The sequence below is a fragment of the Scyliorhinus canicula genome, chromosome 3 (assembly GCF_902713615.1).
Source record: "Scyliorhinus canicula chromosome 3, sScyCan1.1, whole genome shotgun sequence".
Lineage (NCBI taxonomy): Eukaryota > Metazoa > Chordata > Chondrichthyes > Carcharhiniformes > Scyliorhinidae > Scyliorhinus > Scyliorhinus canicula.
In genome coordinates, this window is record NC_052148.1 from 207,967,176 (window position 1) to 207,988,943 (window position 21,768).

At 45.2% G+C, this 21,768-nt stretch overlaps 1 protein-coding gene across 8 annotated transcripts in view; it reads right to left on the bottom strand.

Moving 5' to 3' along the window:
* The window catches only part of sorcs2 (sortilin-related VPS10 domain containing receptor 2), an 840,628-nt gene that overhangs the window by 143,860 nt on the left and 675,000 nt on the right, over positions 1–21,768 (bottom strand). For all 8 annotated transcript variants that reach the window (XM_038792097.1, XM_038792096.1, XM_038792100.1 and 5 more), the window contains one exon: positions 15,299–15,445. In XM_038792097.1, coding sequence (XP_038648025.1) covers positions 15,299–15,445 — 147 coding nt within the window. The remainder of the gene's footprint in view (positions 1–15,298; positions 15,446–21,768) is intronic.

The window sequence follows — 21,768 nt, forward strand, 5'->3', positions numbered from 1 at the left end:
ATGCATCCGGAGCTGGCAGGTTGGTGGGGTTAAGGTCAAGTATGTTTTTCCTTCTTGTTGGCTCCCTCACCAGCTGCTGCAGTCCCAGACTCACAGCTTGTCCTTTAGGACCCAACCAGATTAGTCTGTCGTGGCACTACCGAACCACTCTTGATGCTGGACATTGACGTCCCCCATCCAGAGTACATTCAGTGCCCTTGCCACCCTCAGTGCTTCCGCCAAGTGGTGTTCAACGTGGAGGGGTACTGATTAATCAGCTAAGGGTGAAGGTGGTGAAGAAGGGGCGGTGGGTCGAGATGAGACCTCTTAAAACCAGGTAGCTTAAAACAACAGGTGGCCAGTGGACAGGATATGACTACATCATGAGCTGATCACGCAGTTACCATGTTGCCTAAAGTAAAATTCATTGGTCATAATCTGTAGCTATAAGGATTGGACTGAGACGAGCTACTGATTTTTGGGAATTGTATAACTGTTAAATCTAAATCAATGTAAAGCAGAGTGGTTTTGGCATTTATCCAAATTACTCTCCCTCGTACGTTGACCAAGCTTGGAAAATAAAGCTGTATTGACCAGAGTTGTTGTCTCCGCAAATATTTGTATTAGCTGAAACTCAATTAGGTGGGGTGATTCCCCATGTAAAAACCAGCTCAATACTCAGTCTCTGAAAACACTCCGACAGGTGGTAATCAGCAGGAGGTTTCCTTACCCATGTTTGACATGAAGCCCTGAGAATTGAAGATTGGCGGGTTAACAGGAAAAAGAGAGTTGGCATGAATGTCTTTTTCTGGTTAGCAGAATGTGATGAGTGGTGTCACAGCGATTAGTGCTGGGGCCGCAACCTTTTACAATTTGTGCAAATGACTCAGATGAAGGGACTGAAAGTATGGTTGCTAACTTTGCTCACGACAAAAAGATGGGTAGGAAAGTAAATTGTGAAGAGGGGAATTGGGCATTTTGGCAGGAATCTAAATGATCTAAATGGTGAGAGATTGCAGGGGACCCCCACACCTGTACATAGGTTCTGTCTCGGGGAGACATAACTAACCATCTGCCCCTGATTTCTTGGGTCTCTATTTTTGGGGGTACCTTTTCCTTTCTTTGATGTTGTACACAATAGTTCCTTTTTGTGTACCCAATTTGTAGATTGCTGCTTTTCTTTTCCTTTTTTCTTTTCTTTTAATATTAAGTGTTTAATCATGGCAAGTGTTACTATAAATAATTGTAAAACCAATAAAAATGTTGTAAAAAAGTAAGGAGCCACTCTTTACGGATGGAGATGAGGAAATTGTTTTTCTCTCAGATGGTCGTGAGTCTCTGGAACTTTCTTGCTCAAAAGGCACTGAAAACAGTGTCTTTGAATATTTTTAAGGCAGAGCTAGATAGAGTATTGATTAACAAGGGGATGAAAGGCTATTGGGGGGTAGGCAGGAATGTGGGGTTGAAGTTACAATCAGATCGGTCATGATTTAGTGCATGGTAGAAACACCCTGAAGGGGCTGAGTGGCCGTTTCCTTCGATGAGGGAGAAGGTTGACGAGGGGGAAAGTTGGCGAGGGGGAAGGCTGGCAAGGGGAATGGCCCACATGGGGGAAGCCCCGCGAGGGAAGGTCAGCCCGCGGGAAGGTCGGCGAGAGGGAAGAATTGGCAGTGACTGTAAGGAGGAACCAGGAGAGGCTCGTTCAACGTGGCACTGATCGGGTCACACAACCCTATGACAGGCTTGGCAGGAAACAATATTAAAACTAAACTACCAGCACTAAGTGCCAATTGGTAACTGACATTGAAGTGAAAACACTTTGATCTGGGCAACTTTAACGGTTCCTACTGAACTTTGAACCTGATCTGACTGATTTTTGGAAATACACATCAATTTACCAGAAGCACCACCTTTCCACAGGACACCCAAGGAATCCTCGGCACTGTCAGCAAACAGCTGCTTGCACAACTGACTCAGAATGGTTGCCATTCATATCATTATGTTAATTTTCAGGCTTGGAAGGGACATTTTTGGACATGCGCCTGGAGCAGGCACAGATTTGGAAGGGCTACATTATCAGCTTGCAGCAAACATCGGCTTTTCACGTCATTTAAATGCTGCTGGAAGGCTGCAGGTCCCAAGTGGGCATTCACCAGCAGCTTGCTGTCTGAGAGAGAGTAAGAAATGAGCAGGATCTTATATCGAGCCATCCAGCAAGTTGGACCTGAAGGGAACCTGGTCCCAGAGAGTGTTGAGCACAAACTGCTAGTGCTCTGTAGTATTGTGTGGGGCATGTACATCCACACCTCATGGAAAATGCCCCCATAAAAAGTTCTGGGCCTTTCAGGGGTCACTGGTTAGGCCTTAAAGTCTGGTACAAATGGGCATGCTGTTTGCTAATTTACAGGCCCACCTGAAAGTTACCTCAGGTGAGTCTTGGGCATCAAATGGATGGTCGAAGTGCCACCTGCACGTCCTGACCCCTCACCAATTTGGAGCTACAGGATGCCCATTTCTCAGGTGAAAATAACCACTGGAAGCTCAGTGAATATTCTATAATATGAACTGTAATTTGCATATTTAAGTAGCTTTTGTACCTGGTTTAGGTAGGTGGGCTGTTTGCACATTTACAGGTTCCCCTGAATACTGCAGGTAGGACTTAGTGATCAGTGGGGCGGCAAACGTAACCTGTTTCATGATTTTCATCTGTTGCCCATCTATTTTCCACAATCCTGAAAACTGGTCATTCAACCATTGGACATCGTCCTAGGTCCACTTGACTCATTCTTTCCCAGCACATCAAAACAGATGCACTTCACCTCCTCAGACTTCCCTGCTAATACAATCTCTTCTTTGGCTCCATCCCATCTTCTGAGACAATGGCCGGGATTCTCTGATCTCGCGGTCAAGTTTTGACGCTGCCGTCAAAAGCGGTGCGAGCCACTCCCGTGCCGGGTCGGAGAATCGACGGTGGGGGGGGTGCGAGAATCGTGCCACGTCGCTCCGACACCGGGCCGCCCATGGGGTCGCCACCGCCGCGCCAGTCGGGGGCCGTTGAAAGCCACCCCCCCCCCCCCCCCGGCGATTCTCCGTGCCTCGACGGGCCGAGTGCCCGACGTGTTCCTCCAGTGTGGGTTATGTGTGGTCCCACCCGGTGGGACCTCGGAGTTCTGGCCGTGGGAGCCGTCCTGGTTGGGGGGGGGGGGCAGGGGGATCCGTCTCCTGGGGGGACCTCCATGGTGGCCTGGCCCACGATCAGGGCCTACCGATCGGCAGGCAGGCTAATTCCGTGGGGGGCACACTGGGACCCTGTAGGGCTCTGCCATGTTACCCGGGGGGCTGGCGCGGAGACGGGAACCCACGCGTATGTGTGGACTCGCGCCGGCCGTGGCGCGCATGCGCTGGCGCGCCGGCTTTCGAGCACCGGAGCAGCGGACATCACTCCGGCGCCTTAATAGTCCCCTAGAAAGGGGTGAATACCTGGGCCTGGAGGTCCATTGACACCTGAGTGGCTCGCGCCACTTTTGACGTCGGCGTCAGAACTTGGCCGCGGGATCAGAGAATCCTGGCCGTTGTGTCTCAGGGCCCCACTTTGACATGACAGTCTCTGCTACATTTGTTGCAGGTGAAGGCAGTGGGCTGAGAAGGCATAGAAGTCTCTGGTCTTTGTTTCCTCTGGGCCCTCCCTGGCTGAGCTTTCAGTTTCTCCTCACCTCTTCCAATGCATCTCCAAACAAATCAGTCTCAACAGGTCAAAGTCATTTTCAATTGTCTCCCAGTTGTCAATGTTCACTATTTTCATATCTCACTTACAGGTGTCCTTGTAGTGATGTATGGACATCATGTATGGCCAGTGGCCAATTCACCACACAGATCTTTGGGAAGACAGTCTTTGTCCATCCGATGAACATGGCAGAATCTGTGGAGATGCCGCTGGCTTAATCATGTATGTGTGCTGATGGAATTAGCATATTCATGGATCTCTGAGTTGGTGACCTTGTCCTGTCAGGTGATGCTGAGGATATGTCTGAGACAGGGAAGATGGAAGCTATTCAGCCATTTTTCCTGCCTCTCCTATGTTGTCCAGGTCTCACCAATGTGTTGAGGACACAGGCTTGGTAGACTTGCAGTTTGGTGTCCTCAGTCAGGTTGCCATTCCAGACTCTCTTATTCAGCTTGGATATAACAATAACATCTTTTTCAATCTTCATGTTGATTTTAGCCTCAGTGACAGATTTCTGATGATTGGGAACCTAGATATGTGAAGCTGTCAGCAACTTCAAATGTCACATTGTGTCAACGCTGGTGGTATGGCAACACCTTGGACCATGACATGTCTGTTTCTTTCTTTTTAAATTAAATTAGAGTACCCAATTCTTTTCTTTTTCAAGGGGCAATTTTGCGTGGCCAATCTACCTACCCTGCACATCTTTGGGTTGTGGGGGTAAAACCCACGCAGACACGCTAAGAATGTGCAAACTCCTCACAGACAGTGATCCAAAGCCGGGATCGAACCCAGGTCCTCAGCGCCGTAGGCAACAGTGCTAACCACTGTGCCACCGTGCTGCCCTGACACGTGTGTTCCTAATGCTGACTGTCAAACTGAATTCTTTTCAGGCGTGAAGAGACTGTTCATTTGCTACGGAAGTTTTCCTCAGTATAGAACACTAGTGTAATATCATTAGTGTAGAGCAAATCTCTAATCAGGACTAGGGGCACTTTTATCTTGGGATTTCTGTACCTGCATGTCAACTTTGTGTTTCTTCTTCAAGGACTTTGAAATCTCTCTGAACACTAACATTGAATAATCCTGTACCATTAAAAACAAAATTTTTTTTCCATTCTTCCGAACAAAATGTTCCCCACATTAGTGTATACTCCATCTGCCACATCTATCCACTCATTTCACCTATCTACATCCCTTTGCACATTCTTTCCAACTAGCTGCAACCTTAGATACACTTGAAATCTTCATGTAAACAATGTGATGGAATGCATAGTTTTCAAAGCTTCTATGTTCTGAGATTGGAAACCAAAACTTCTGGGGAGACTGAAATTGGTTGAGGATACATAAAGGGATATCCAAGCTCAGAAGAAGTTGAGTCTAGTAGTGCAGTACAGACTGGCTGAATAGGTCAGAGGTTAGATCCAGAAGCTGAGAATAAGCTAAAGGACATTGCTTGTAGGTAACATTGGTACGCCTATGCCATTCAGACCGAGTTGAGGTTTGATAGACATGTGGCATTTTTGGTAAAGCACATACCCCTGGGAACTCAGATTGGTTTTACGCTGCTGTCAGTTGGAGATCAGACTAGCTCATAGAAGAAGAGTAGCTGAAATTCCTCTTCAGGAAGGCATAGTTTTGAAGGACTTTGTGACCAAGTAAGATCTGTTTTAGCTTATCTGTCATTTAAAGTCATTTATAATTGACTATAACTTGCTCGTTCATTCACCTTTAACTAATGTTGATATTGGGTTTAATAATAACCTTTGTCACAAGTGGGCTTACATTAACACTGCAAAGAAGTTACTGTGAAAAATCCCGAGTCGCCACAATCTGGCGCCTGTTTGGGTGCACAGAGGGAGAATTCAGAACGTACAATCCACCTAACAGCACATTTTTCGGGACTAGTGGGAGGAAATCAGAGCACCTGGAGGAAACCCACGCAGACACGGGGAGAAACTTCAGACTCCGCACAGACAGTCACTCAGCCGGGAATCGGCCCGGGACCCTGGCGTTGTGAAGCCACAGTGCTAATCACTGTGCTACCATGCTGCCCTGTATAATGGTGGAAAGTGAACATGTAATTGCTCTGGTCCCAACATGGCTGGCACCGAAAAGCTACCGCTTCTTGTGACAGACAAGTTCAAGAAGCCACATTGCTTCATGATAGTCAAGACACTACCCACGCAATACAAGGCTAACACAACCGCCTGGATCACCTCCAACATTTTTGAGGCGCGGATCAGGAAAGTGGAAAAATGTATCAGCAAAAGGAAGGTTGCCATCATTACAGACAACTGTCCTCTCTGGCCTCATGAGCGTCAAGCTGATGTTCGTGCCTCCCAAACCATGACCAAGTTCCAGTCAATGGATGTGGGTTGATTAGGAAACTGAAAACCCACTATCACTGGCAGCTGCTTTCTCAGGTTATCAAGGCCATCAGTAAGGAGCAAGAGTACAATCCAACTATTTTCGAGGCCATGTTCATGATGAAGAAAGATGGTGATGCAAGCCACAATTGCTTCCACCACATTAGTTCCGACATGTTACAACTGCACAAAATGGCAAGATCAAGAAGGAGCCGGATGAGGCTAACCAACCCGTTGACGAGGCTTGTTTCACTCCTCTGCGGGAAGCTGGCAGAAGATCCCAGCAGAGATGACCATGGAAACTTGCACGGAGTTAGACAATGCCTTCATGGTTGAACAGACAGATGATGCAATTGTAGATCCCTTACATTCGTTAGCTGAGGAGTCAGAGGATCGTAAGAAATGGTGATCACCTGCCTGCAGGTTTCCCTGGCTGATGCCATAGACATGCTCCAGGATTTCACACTGCAGCATGAAAACACCAAAAACATGTTTGACTGCAATGACAACACAATGGATTAAATTGTGCGTGCCCAAAAACAGCATGTTAAGCAGCAAAAGATTGTGGAGATTTTTCCAGAGCCACGTTCGACATTTCTTAATGCAAAGTTCTGGCCTTTTACAAGGTCAGGCCATTGTGAGGTGTGAACAACTTGAATTAAAAGAGTTTCACATATTTACTCCTTTATTGATTTTCGTTTGCATCTTTTGTTTTTGACATAGACTAAGCTTGTAAGGATACCGATTACATTACAGTGAACTCATGCGAGAATGGGGCCTCTGCTACTCTCATAATGCTCTGCTTAATACGAATTTGAAAGTGGATCCCCTGGGATATGGCTCATTGGGATTTTACTGTAGATGGTAAATAGCTAATGACCAGTCCTGATCCTTACACCACCCCATTAATTACAGCCTGAGAAAAGAAACATGAACCCTTTCTTTCTACTCTGTTTTCTATCCTCTAACCAATCCTTTATCCATGTTGATGTGTTACTCCCCACATAACAAACTTTCATGAGCACCTATCAAATATCTTTTGAACTTTCATGTATACCATGTCCACTGCTTCCCCTTCCTCTATCCTGCTTACATTCTCAAAAAAACAAACAGGCTTGTCAAAGACAAATTTCCTGTCATAAAACCATATTAACTCTGCCCCATCTTATTTTAGATTTCTAAGTGCCCTGTTACCATTTCCTGGCTAATGAAATCCAAAATTGTTCTGACAACTGATATCAGGTTAATTGGCCTTTGTTCCCAGTTTATTCTCTCCCTCTTTTCTTCATTCGTAGTGCTATACTTGCTACCTGCCAATCCACTGGAACCATTCCAGAATTGAGGGAATTTTGGGAGATCACAACCATGCAAATCTGCAGCCATCAGTTTTACAACCCTGGGATGTAGTCCCAACAGGGCTATGGGTTTGACAACTTTCAGTCCATTAAATTCTTCAGTAATTTTCTTTTACTGTTGCTGTGTCTTTCTTTCTCTGTAGCCTGAAAGAAGACCAATTTTTTTCTAAGATACCTGGAACTTGGGACACCCAGCTCAGGGGGACGTCTGAGTCCAGAAGGCCATCAGGTTTGAAGCAAGAAAACGTGCAAGGCCTGGTGCACGATATTCATCCGAAGGAACAACCTGATGAAGATGTTGAAGAAGAGCTTTCTCAGATGGCTGATGCTTTTATTGCAGGTGTGGTGAGTGTTGCATGTACCTACCATGTCACCGCAGGTCAAACATGCTGGAAATTGAGGATGTTCAACTGCACATTGAGTGCCAGTGGAATATGTCGATGTAAGGATTTGGTTCTGGATTTGGATATGGGAGGGCCTGCACAGCTGCGGCTCATGGACAGAGAATGACACTGATACGTGGAACAACCAACAAGTAACACATTGCTGAACAGATAATTTCTACAACAAAGTTCCAGACATGATGAAACATTCTCAGGATTATCCTCTATTTCTGTTGAGGAACCTGCAAGGGTTGATGCCATGCGTTTGGTTTTCTTTGTGAAAATAAGTTGATATAACTTTGTGTTGGTACCATACAGAATGGTGAGGGTTTCTTATTGTTTAATGGTTAGTGTGATATGTGCAATGTTACATTGTTGATTTTCAGTCTTTGTTAACCTTTTTCATAAACAAAATATTCTCAAGTGGCATCTCGTGGGTACACGCACCATGCCTCAGATGATGATTATTGCATCGCATTTCATCATTTCAATCAAACTTTGAAGCCTGAACAGTTTGTCTGAACTCTAGAAGTGTTAGCACCTTAGAGGCAGCAGCCAACAATCAAACACTCAAGAACTGGGTTTCAGCACTGGGTATATCCTCGCAACCATAGGGTAAGTGTGTGGATCAGGGGTGGGCACCTGAGCACGATCTCCCTAATGTTTCCGGCTGGGGTCTACAGGCTCCTGCGGTGGCCAGGGGTGAGTGCACAGAGCGGAGTCCTCCAATATAAATGGCTCAGTGGATGGCGCTCTGAGAGAAGGCGGGATACATAAGGGTGGGGGAAGCTTGTGGAGTTCAAGGGTCCCAGGGTGGAAGTCTTAACTGATTGTCGGTCTTTCTCCTTCTCCAATTCTTACAGATATACAAAACATGGCTAGTTTTGTCGATTCCACAGAGGTTGCCCTCGCGGTGCTGGTGGCAGCCCAGGTGGCCTGAAGCTGGAGAAGGTGGCAGTAGTGTCGACACAGGCTGGAGGCGGCACCCAATGTGCAGGGCATCCTATCAGGCCGAAGAAGAACCCAGAGGGGGAGGCCAGCGATGGCCCAAAGTGTACAGGCATTGTTGGTCTTTCAAGGAGATAATGGACAGAATGTGCTGCAGGAGACTCTGTCTCAACAAAGAGATAGTGTGGCACCTGTGCCGTGTCCTCACAGACTTGGCACCGCATGGAGGAGGAGGACACACCAACTCCTGGTGGCCATAGAGGTCACTGCAGCCCTGAACCTCGATACAATTGGTTCCTTCAGGGCTTGAACGGGGACTTGTGTGGCATTTTCCAAGTGCACCCGTGAGATCACAGATTCCCTGTACGCCCGGGCATCGGATTACATCAACTTTGAGCTGGACCAGGCCTACCATGATGCCCAAGCTGCAGAATTCTCCACCATCACAGAGTTGTCCAGGGTTCAGGGGTAATAGATGGCACGTATGTCACCTTGCACTCACCTGGGCTCCATTCCTTGAATGTTCAACCCGTGTGTGCCCACCGCCTCTGGATCATGCACATGTGTACATGCTTCCCAGGGAGTGTGCATGTCAGCTACATCCTGGGAAACTTGGAGATCTCCGGTGTCTTTGAGAACCAGCCCAGGATGATGGGATGGCTCTCAGGGAATCAGGGGTAACCGCTGATGTCCTGACTGATGGTGCCATTGTGTGGTACTCACTAGATTGTGCCCAGAAGGCTATCCAATGATGTCATCCACCAAGGTGTGGGTCTCTGTGCTTGTGGAAGATGGGGGTGATAGCTGTGACGCATTGTTGGTGGTCTCCTTGGAGCTCTCTTTGATGGTGAGGGTGGGTGAGGACAGTATGCTTGATGGGTCATGGAGGTCTTTAGCAGGTGGCATGTGTGGACATTGCACCTGGACTTAAAGGGGTTATGTTGGTGGGTGCCAGTGGGTTCTGAGGAACAAGCACTAAGATTGGATGTGGGGAGGGTGCAAGGAGTCAGCCAGTGATTTTTGGGGGGGGGGGGGTGGAGTTGAGGAGTGGCAGGCAAAACTGATGCCAGGAGAGAGATGGCAATTTCCCTTTGCAGCTCGATGGAGGTTATTGGTCTTCTTCCTACACTAGACAGTGGTCCTCCTTGTCATGCTGCCGACATTGACAACCATTGCCACTGCCTCCCAGATGGTATTGGTGACCCTGTTACTGCTCCTCCAACCCCCCTCAGGAGAACAGGATGTCCCATATCGCATCCACAGCGTCGAGAAGCCTGGCCAGGCCAACATCCCCAAAGCACGGAGCCGTCCTGTGTGTTGACTCGGAGTGAGTGGTGAGGGAGCGTATAAAAAGCAGCTCCCCCTTGTTAGCAGTGAGACGCTGAGGCGTATGTCTGGCGAATCAGACAGCGAGACAGCCAGTAATGGCGAGAAGCTCGTGGGGGATCATTTCCGGCACTAAATGCCTTTAAATACGGGCCGTAATCTCACCAACGCAGCCAACGAGAAACACTCTGTCAAAATGACACTTCGAGATTTTTCCATTAAATCGCGCTCCTAGACTTGAATGAAATAGAGTGGTTTTGACAATATGTGAAGCTAAGTACTATCAATTGTTATGGCCAAACCCATGAACTACTCTCTATAGGAACTCTAAAATTATATTAGCAAAACTGACACACTCATGGGGAATAAATTGGTACAGAATATAAATTCTTTCCCCTTAACATGGAGACGCGTTAGTGCAGTCTTAAACTCCAGTTACTCCTTACATAAGCAGCATGATGAGGAGACACAGAAGAGGGCATAATTTGTAATTGAATTTAGCCACATCGTGATTCTGCTCTCTTGTAGTCCAATTTAGAATATTTTGAAATAACATTTTCACAATCTATCGATGGTAAGAAGTGGCAAAATAAGAGTCTGATGCCAAAGTGTTCAAATGCCCATTGCAAAATCTAGCCAATTTACTTAATTTTCCTTATGCGTAAACAATCAGCTCTAATTTTCTATCCACAAATAGTAAGTGGTAAGTACATCTTATGCCAGTAAACATTTGATTATAATAATAGAGTTCAGCTGGAAAAATTTAAATGGAATCTAAATGATAAAAAATATTTAAAAGTAACTTTGAGCCAAATTCTAAAAATAACACATCATTTTATTATTCATTCTCAGGATGTGCGTGTTGTTGACATTGCAGAGAGCCTTTATACAACTGAATTGTTTGGTAAGCTATTCCAGAGTGCAGTAAAGAAACAGTCATACAGTGTTGGGCATGGGGTTACACATATGCCGGAAAGTTTGCTTTCCTAAACATACCTTGTGGTGACATGCCTGTAGATAATATTACTCAGCAGTCCCATCAACAGGTGGCATCAGACATCAGTCAGGTGACATCCGACTAGCAGAAGGTTGTAAGGCATACTCTATGATAACTTGGTCTGTGTAAGATTCTGATTGTTACCTTTCCAAGTGTACATTAATAAATTATCATTCTGGCTAAGCCACTAGCAGTTCTGTAGAATCATTGCAAGACCAGATCGCGGAACAAAACATGGTACCAGAAGTGCTGAAGATTTGAGGGCAACGGCAGAAAAGGCAAAGTTAACATCGACTGAAGAACCGACCTGGTGAGCTGTGACCATTGGTGACTCAACCCAACAAACGATGATGAAGTTAGAGATGGAAAGTTTAAAGGAATCCCACCAGCTTCAATTCTCAGGTAACGTAGAAAAAAATTGGTGTGCTTTTAAGCAGCATCTATTTTGTAGCCCCGGGCCTGCAGGCACAGCCTGATGAGAGACTTATTGCATTGCTGCTCACGGTAGCCGGTCGTCAAGCAACAGAACTATATAATACCTTCACCTGTGGCAGCGAAGAAGAGAGCAAGAGATACGATGGGGCATTAAAGTACTTCAATCGGTACTGCTCTCTGAAAAATAACAAAGCATGTAAATGTGGCACATTTAGTACGTGTACCCAGAAAGAAGGGCTTCAATCAGAAAGCCATATTAAGATGTGTCATGTGAGTGAGGTGACAGCAAAACAGCACACACAGCTCGAAGCATTTTGGAGCCAACGTAGTGGAAGGCGCCATTAGCGCTGTGACGTACGTCATAAAGAAATGTGATCTCCGTGCTGGTGGGCATTTTGAGAGCACCGTGATGCAGGTCAAAAAGAAACATGGTCTCAGTGCGGGCGGCCATTTAAAGCAGACGACAGGAGCCGCCATCTTGTGCCAGAAATGTGCCAATCAACATGGCCCACGGCAATGTCCTCCCTTTGGAAAAGTCTGTTCCAGTTGCGGCCGTGGTGGTCATTTTGCGAAACAGTGTTTCTCGCGTCCTACAGTGGACCAAATCAGATCAGTCAACGTGGTTGATGAGATGTCTCCGGACGAACAATTCATCCAACCAAGGACCAGAAGAGTCTGACCCATAAAGATGAAGACATAATCTCAAAGAATAACGACATTAATCAGAACAAACCAGATGACATCAAGACCAGATGAGAAACAATGGTGTTCTTGAACGACTCATTAGTAAAATGCTATCTCAACATGGGAATGAGCACCAACCTCCTCAGTTTGTCTGCTTTGCACAGGCTGAACACGCAGCCGAAAGTCATTGATCGACCGGGACTGCTCATACGCTACAAGAAAGATTGAGATACTGGGTGAATGTGAGCTTGAAAGCATGACACAATGTATATGTTGTCGTTTTATATTGTGTGGACATGAAAATCGAGTTCATCGTAGGAGCGGATGCATGTGAATCCCTGTGGCTGGACGTGCCAGAAAGCAGGTGGCCAGCCGAGCTCAACAAATCCTAGTGAAATGCGATAGTGCAGTCATTCAATGAGGATTCAGCAGAGGTCCAGGCGGAGGACTACAAAGCAGATGAAACGAAGGAAGTGCCAAAGAGCATTCCTCACTTCTGGTTAACTGTCTTCAAGAAGGTGTATGTACACAGTTGCATGGTACAGGAACATGATGAGTCCGCATTGAAGCATCTACACAATGTAAATGCTAAATGTTCAGAACATGAACGTCTGAGGAGCTTCCCTCTGGCGTTTAAGTTTGAGCCTAATGTGTAATTTACAAATGAGGTGATTACGAAAGCATACCGGAAGGAATAGCAACCTGACAAGTTTGGATCATCATTCCTTGACGAACTAGAAATCATGGAGTGCATGGGTTGCCAGATCGACTGGAAGAAAGGAAAAAAATGTCTAATTGAAAACCATTAAAACTGAGCCGAAGCACAAGGGTTGGAGCACACGCAAAACAGTGACAAAAACTGTACCAAAATGACTCACTCTTTAATTTCTTCAGTCCTCCAGAGGTTCCACAGCATGGAATGTTAAATAAAAGTTAAGCAGCAAAACTCGATGCTGACTTTGAAATTGGCTGCCTCCTGCAAGAACACATAGTTTCATGTGCGATGTTGTATTTTACTGGGGAAAGTATTGCAGAAGATACTGACTCCGATGATGAATACTACGAAGATATATATGTTGACTTTGAAGATCATGCGGAAAGTAAAGATGTGGAGGGTGAGCCAGATGAAGACGACTATGAAATGTTCGTAAATCTATTCCGCAGCAGTAAGCCGAGCTCAATGAAGGCGCCTGAGAAGTACTGCTCCGGTGGTTTGGCGGGAATGATGAAGTGGTCAGAAAGGACGCCCAGACTGCGCAGGACACCGAGAGGTATGCGAGCACTGAGATGGCGCACTCCAAAATGAACAGTGAGATTGCAGTGGCACACACCTCAGAGGAACAGCTTTTGATTAAGCTAGTAGCAGAAGACATTGTACCAAGCTTGGAAAATCTTGCTCCAGAGGCACATGGTGAATTGTCTCAGGCTTCTGAAATGTTCCGGTAGTCGACTCCCTGATCCTCGAGGCTTCTCCACCAAACGTTAAGCTAGAGGAGCTGATGACTATATCGCCATGTAGCTCGACAGATTCACACATATATACTAGAGCAAGACCAGGATGACCCATCGCCTGGATTGTCAGATTCATAGAATTCACAGAATCATAGAATTTACAATGCAAATGAAGGCCATTCGGCCCATCGAGTCTGCACCGGCCCTTTGAAAGAACACTCTATTTAAATCCATGCTTCCACCCTATCCCCAGATCCCAGTAACCCCACCTAACCCTTTGTTCACTAAGGGCCAATTTAGCATGGCCAATCCACCTAACATGCACATCTTTGGACTGTGAGAGGAAACCGGAGCACCCGGAGGAAAACCACGGAGACACAGGGAGAAAGTGCAAACTCCACACAGTGCATCAATTTCTCCTAAGGAAGGGGGATGTGGTGATATGCCTGTAGATAATATTACATATACTCCACCTAAGGCTGGATTTGAACCTGAGACTCTGGTGCTGTGAGGCAGCAGTGCTAACCACTATGCTGCTCGTCAGGGCCAGAGAACGTTTGTATCATAATTTCCAGTAATGAGGAACCATTAATCATTGTTCCAACAAGCCAAAAAGGAACGGCACCTGATCTTATAGATGTGACTTCCACCCAGGCACCAGAGAGGGAGGCTCTCCAACCTCGAGTTGAGGGCACAGAATTGGGCATGGCTACACAATCCCTCGGAAGCACGCTGGCACCACAGGTCCCAACTGAGGATCCACACACTTCTATGTACAGGGTGCAGACCAGCACTAAAATAGGGGTTGCCAAACCTTAACGTAAAAAGAAAAGTACTCGCCAGATGATCATTAAAACAAAAAAGAGGAAGAGGAGAAGAGTAGGAGAGCTAGCACATCCCACTGATGAAAACAAAAGAGAAGATGTTGATGTTGTGACTGACAAGCCAGTGTCAGGGAACATACAACAAAGTAGCAAACAGCATCATGGGAAGAAACGGAAAAAGAAAAAGCACGTGTGGACATCAAGGATACATGCGTTTAAAAGGCATTGTGTCAAAAGGATATGAAGCAAGAGACACAAACCAGTTGTCAAAAAGGCTGGCAATAGCCCAAGTAATCATAGGGGCGATCCTAAAAGGGAGGCACGTAGAGCTGCGCGCAAGGGGCATATACTGAGCAGCATATCATGTCAAGAGACACACGAGTTAAATGTGCTTATATTGTTTATGCATATTCCAAATGTGTATAGTAAAGAGAGTAGTCGTATTTGCACATAAACATTAATTTCTCCTAAGGAAGGGGGATGTGGTGATATGCCTGTAGATAATATTACATGTACTCAGCAGTGTGACCTCCCATCAGCAGATGGCATCAGACATAATTCAGATAACATCTGGCTATCAGCAGAAGGTTGTAAGGCGTACACGAGGACAGTCGCACATAAGGGTAGTTCCACGAGAGTCTGATGTAACAATATGATAACTTGGTCTGTATAAGGTTCTAATCATTATCTTACCACGTGTACATTAATAAATCATCCTTCTGGCTAAGTCACAAGCAGTTTTGTAGAATCATTGCAAGACAAGATCACGGAACACAACACACCTCACATTTAAAAACACAGCTTTCTTAATGAGGCACTTACCAGATGACAGTTAGTTGGTTTGCCATTCATGTCAGTGGAAGGCGGAGTCAATAGTTGCCAATCACGGCCCTTGTTATAAGTGATGTAGGTCTTCACTTTACTATTCACTTTTTTATTAGCCAAGAAAACCCCTTTAACTCCCTGCACCTTTAAGGCAAAAGAAGGAGGCAAAAGAAGGAAGAAGAAAAAAATATTGAGTAACCATGGGCATAAACAAATTAATACAGTTTCCCAACTTGGGGCTATGTTTGAATAATTGCTTTAAAATTCCCGCAAAGCCAAAATGTCAGGTTGATTAATATACAGTCAAGATAATCAAAGCAGCTTTCCGATTCTGACAAAAATTTCTGCTACTCAAAACAAAGCCAGGTATGTCATTAAAAAACTGGATCGAGTAGACTGAGTTGTGAAAATCTATTAAGAGCTGATGGATGAAAGACATGCACACATCAGGCACTATTGCGGTGTAATTTGTCCCTGTTGGTAATAGACCCTTGAGTAACAGATTGCTTTGCTAATTGCAATATACAGCGTCATTCATCCAGGCAGGAAAACACAATCTAAAAATAACGCTAATGTTGGTTTCCTTGGTTATTTCAGGCCTTTCATTAATTTTCCAGGGCATCATAATTGTGTTTTATACATATAAATATTGTATTTAAATATACATACATACACGCAAATGTACATTATACACACAATATAATTGCTCCTTTTTAAATGAAAGCAGTGAGTTCTGGTCTTGGATCTTTATCTTCCTCCCTGTTTTAATCATTCTGCATCGCAAGTCATTCTTCGACAAGAGATGTTTTAGGTAACACACTCAGGGCCAGAACCAATGATGCTCCCATGTACCAATGTGGAAAACTGTACTGAGAGTGCAGGTGGGTGGTCACAGGGTGGGGACTATCAGCAAGAGGGGGGTTGGCAAGAGTCCAATGCGAGATTCGTCCTGGGCGTTTAAAATGGTCATGCAGAACTTAGAAGAGGTTTTACTTCTTCTTTTTCTGAGTAATTATTATCGTAACCCTGGCAAAACCATCCAAACATAGCAATTTAAATTGCGTTTCCGGGTGGCTCGCAGAACAGCACAATTGCCCGAGGGAAGTTAGCACTTCTGGATGATTACCGGACAAATGCTTACCTGAGAGGTTCGGAGAGGAATTCCCCAGCATATCTTTGGGGTACCGCCCAAATTTGACAGTGAGTAGCCAGAATATTACAGGCTTTAGAGTTAATGTTTCAGGTCGGTGACTTTTCCTCAGGGAGTTCTGATGAGAGTTCATCGACCTAAAACATGAACTCTTGTTTTTCTCCACAGATGCTAGATGATTTGCTGGGTATTTCCAGCATGTTTTGTTTTCATTTCAGACTTCCAGCATCCAGTATTTTGCTTTGTTTCATCCTACTTCCTTGTGATTATCATTCAAAGTGTCTGCGTGGGTTTCCTCCGGGTGCTTCAGTTTCCCCCCCACAGTCCACAGATATTCAGGCTAGGTGGATTGTCCTTGCCAAATTGCCCCGTAGTGGCCAAAGGTTAGGAGGGGTTATGGGGATGGGGATTGGTGGGGGGGGGGGGGGGGGGGGGGGGGGGTGGACCTAGGTTGGGTGCTCTTTCAGAAAGTCAATGCAGACTCAATGGACCAAAAGGTCTTCTGCTGCACTGAAGGGATTCTATGATTCGAGGATTCAAATTCTGCCAAAAAAAGTGTGCAGATGACAGATCATAAAAAAGTATCCATTTAAAAACTTGAAAAGTAAGTTTTATTATTCAAGGCAGTCTCTCATACAGCAATCCAGCAGTTTCAACGCTAAAACACCATTGGCGCGATTCTCCACCCCCCACGCCGGGTGGGAGAATAGCGGGAGGGCCTCCCGACATTTTTCACACCCTCCCGCTATTCTCCCCCCCAACCCACGCCACGAATCACCGCTTGCCGTTTTTTACGGCGAGCGACGATTCTCCGAGGCCGATGGGCCGAGCGGCCGGGCCTGCACGCCCGTTTCAACACGGCAGCAAACACACCTGCTTGCTGCCGTCGTGAAACGGACGGCAGATGCCCGTTTGGGGCATCTGGGGGCCCGATTGGCGCGGCAATACCACGGCCGTGCCAAGGGGGGCATAGGCCCGCGATCGGCCCGTGATTCCTCCCAAGCAGGAATCGAGCTTGGGAGCCTAGCGCTCTGAAGCAACTATACTAGCGTGCCGCCCCTTGTGCTACAGTTTTCATTGTATCATATTGGCTATGGAAACACACAAGGAAAAATCCAGAGCAAGAATAATTAACTGGGGGAAAGTCAATTTCAACGGGGTAACAGTCCTCAGTGAATATTTTGTGTCAGTCTTCACAATGGAAAAGGACAATGCCGGTGTAGACATCAGGGTGGAGGACTGTGAAATATTAGAGGAAACTAAGAAAGAGAGAGGAGTTACGAGCAGATTTAGTAGCCTTAAAGTGAATAAATCTGCAGGCTCGGATCAGATGAATCCCAGGCTGTTGAGGGAGGAATGGGAGCAGATATCAGGGGGACTAGCAATAATCTTATCTTTGTGATTATCATTCAAAGTGTCTGCGTGGGTTTCCTCCGGATGCTCCTGTTACCTCCCACAGTCCAAAGATGTGCAGGTTAGGTGGATTGGCCATGCTAAATTTCCCCTTAGTATTCAACAGTTAGGTAGGGTTACTGGGTTACAGGGATAGGTGTGGGGCCCTGGCCTAGGTAGGGTGCACTTTCCAAGGGTCGGTGCAGACTCGATGGACCGAATGGCTTTCTTCTGCACTGTGTGATACCAGAAAATTGCAAATGTTCAAAAAAAGGGTGTAATGATAAGCCCAGAAACCACAGGCCAGTCAGTTCAAGCTCAGTGGTGGGGAAGTTTCTAGAAACAATAATTCGGGGCAAAATTAATAGTCATTTGGCCAAACACAGTTAATTAAGGAAAGCCAGCATGGATTTTTTAAAGGGCAAATGGTGTTTAATTAATTTGCTACAGTTTCTTGATGAGTTAACAAAGAAAGGGTTGATTATAGTAAATCTGTTGATATGGTGTACATGAACTTGCAAAGAGCATTTAATAAAGTGCCACACAACAGATTTATGGGCAAAGTTAGAGCTCATGAAATAAAACAGACAGTAGCAACATAATACATTATTGGCCGATGACAGGAAATTGAGATTATTGGCTAATGGATCTTTTTTCAGACTGGAGGAAGGTTTGTTATAGAACCCTTTGCTCTTCCTAATCTATATAAATGACCTAGAGTTTGATTGTCCAAGGCTAATGATGCTGCCTGACAGTGACACAGATGGCAGGGGACTCTGACGAGTGGCTGAGGGTTTTCTGACCACCTCTGCCATAATCTTTGGACTTGGGGTTCATTGACCATGCACTAGTGAGTGCCAGCAGGCCTCCCAGTAGTGGTGAATGAAAAGTTGCTGCAGTACTGGAAAAAACTGGTCAGTAAAAAGAGTAAATCCTGCCTGCAAAATATGAATGGGATGGGGAAATGGGCTACATGTAGGGAGGAGGCATCTACTGTCTCCTCTACCCCCATCCTCTGAACTCAGGGCCACTATAGACCTATTGTTCATTTCTATATGGCAGCCCATCCTTCTACTGAAATTTATTTGCAGTGGGTGAAGAAGGGCAAACTAGTGAATTCAGGGAAGAGAGGCTCTCTGTGTGTCTATTATAAAATGGAGGTAAGTGCAGTGAGCAAGAATAAGCCTCTCTGCATCGATCCTATCATCCTTCTGATAGCGCAATCAAGTCCACTTTTTTTTCCAGTTTTCCCATTTGATTGCAATCATGTTAGAAATCCCAATGATTGCGTCTGATCTTAAATGCAGAACACAGTAGCCATCTGTGTTGGGCCAAGTATTATCTTGGCTGAGATCAGCAAACAGCACAGTTCTGTGATTGGACCTGGGCTTGACTGATTTGTACAGCTTAATACAGAAATGGGGAAAGATTTTTTCTAACAGACTCGGCAAACTATTTGGCATGCAACTACTTACCTTGTATAAATAACCACAGTATTTCCCTATTAGTTGACATGCCTGCAGAAGTCTTTGTACTTTCTCTCCCATTGAGAGCAATTACCTTGTTTAGTATTCCAAACAGATGTGCAATTCACATGTTAATTTAGCACGATGCTACATCCCTTTGGAATATTAAACAATTCCAATTCATGCCCATACTCCAAATTGGCGATGACTCATCTCCGTCATCATTCTGGGATCCAAACCTTGAGCCGCTTTTATATTGCAGCTGTTATTGTTTGGGCTTCTGGAGATGAGCGGCTAAGGGCTGGTTCCCTGCATCCATTGAATCTTATATCCAGTGTCGGTTCCTGCTACAATAAAGGAGTAAGATTTAATAGCATAGAATCTTTGGTACAGCTCATTAAAGCTGGACTCCCAAATGTTACATGACTGGCAATATGAGTGCTGGCAAACTCAAAACGCAGTCTGCCTCCCCAACCTCCCACAATCCCTGAATGGTTTGCCTACCCAGCCCCACTCCACACCCCCAACACTTTCCTCAGTTGGTTTATGGGGAGGAGAAGGAAGTGCACTTTAAAAGAAGGAAATGAAGAATTGAATAGAAAAAAAATAACTACACAAGCTCACACCTGCATGGTGCTGAAGCACACACACTGCTGACATATGTACAATTACCTGCTTCTATTATTATAGCTTTTAGCCACATTACTGGGAAAAGATCAATCAGAACGTCTGCTGCTGATTACCATTCAGTGCCCTCTACTTGAAAGTGTGTGCATTCGAGTAGCAAATTAAATGAGGATCAGACTCGATTGCGATTCTCCCCATGCTCAAATAATCTGCCAACTCTATCGATGCTTACTGGCCACTTGCGTTAATTATAGAATGCCTGCTGGTTCCTGTGTGAAGCTGATTTAATACCAACAACTTTCAAAGAAAATATATGCATCTAATCATCAAAAAAAATCATCTCCTTGAAATGACATCATCGCTTCTAATGTACAGTTCATTGTTTTTGGTGATGCACTGCATTGGTTTTTCCAGCTGTGAAGATTTAATCCCTGTCACATCAAATTACTTAAACATTAGATCATTCCTGAGGTCTTCACAGTACTTTCCTGACAACTTTCCGATGGATCCACTGTGTCATGCAACTTACACAGGTTAAGAAAGCCTCAGGTTCAACCCTAGTCTGTGTTGAATTAACCGATTATTGCAAATGGGCTTGACACCCTGAATAATTTAAGGGACTATTAACCGCTGATCACTGATACAGCAGCGATATCTATATGAGCACTAGGTGAAGAACAGAAGTGGGCATTTTTTTTCTTTTTTTTCATAAATTTAGAATACCCACTTATTTTTTTCCAATTAAGGGGCAATTTAGTGCAGCCAATCTACCTAATCTGCGCATTTTTGGGTTGTGGAAGTGAAACCCACACAGACACGGGGAGAATGTGCAAACTTCACACAGACAGTGACCCGGGGCCAGCATCAAACCCGGGTCTTCAGCGCCAGCAGTACTAACCACTGCGCCAATGTGCCACCGAACAAAAGTGGACTTCAGTGGTTGCCGATATTTACTGCCTAGGTTTTGAAGGATGTTCATCAAAGCAAAAAGTCAATACCTGTCGGAGAGGGGAATAGAAAACTAGGGTAGAAAAATGGAAGAATAGTTATTTGGTAGTACAGAACTTAAGGATATAGTTGAAAAAGAGAAATCTTTTGTCCAAGCTTTTTATCTTGCACTCATCAGGACAATTCACAAGAATATCAAATGTAAAGGGAACAACAATTTATACTGCATGGAAAGAGAGTGCTGATTGGTAGAGGTGCTGCCATGGTGAATACAACAGCTAATGGTGACTGTCAGAAACATTGTTTGAAATTTAAACCAGGCATCTTAACTTAATTGGTCATGGTATTGCCTTGAGGAATGAACCAGCGAATGGTGGTTACTTATTTTGCTTGGTGAAAACAGGCACAATGTGTGCATAAGTTTTTTCAGTCTGCCAAGAGCAAGGCCCTGTGTATTCATGTATGTAGCTTCCAGTACACACAAATGTGCCACATTGCATGCCCAGCTGGCAATCTTAAATTTGTTGTCAATGTAATTCTTAGCACACGGAGGACTATTGAGTAAATGTTGTCCAATTTCAGAATCACAGCTAATGTTGGAACACTGTGCATTGATTTTTGCAATCACCGGCTGGTCGGGTAAGGTGTGTACCTTGCCTCTTGCAAACAGTGGAAGGGACATGCTGTTTGACACGATTCACTAGTTTTTGGTAAATACAATCTACATACCTGCATCACAGTGGCTTGATCAGACCATTTTGCACTGTGTAGTGCAAATAATAAATAGGCCTAAGGCTGTCAGTTTTGGCCCTAAACAGTGAGTGCCCAGTCTTCTTCAGATTATCCTGGAATGGCAAGATACCTCACAAATTTGAGCAACAGGT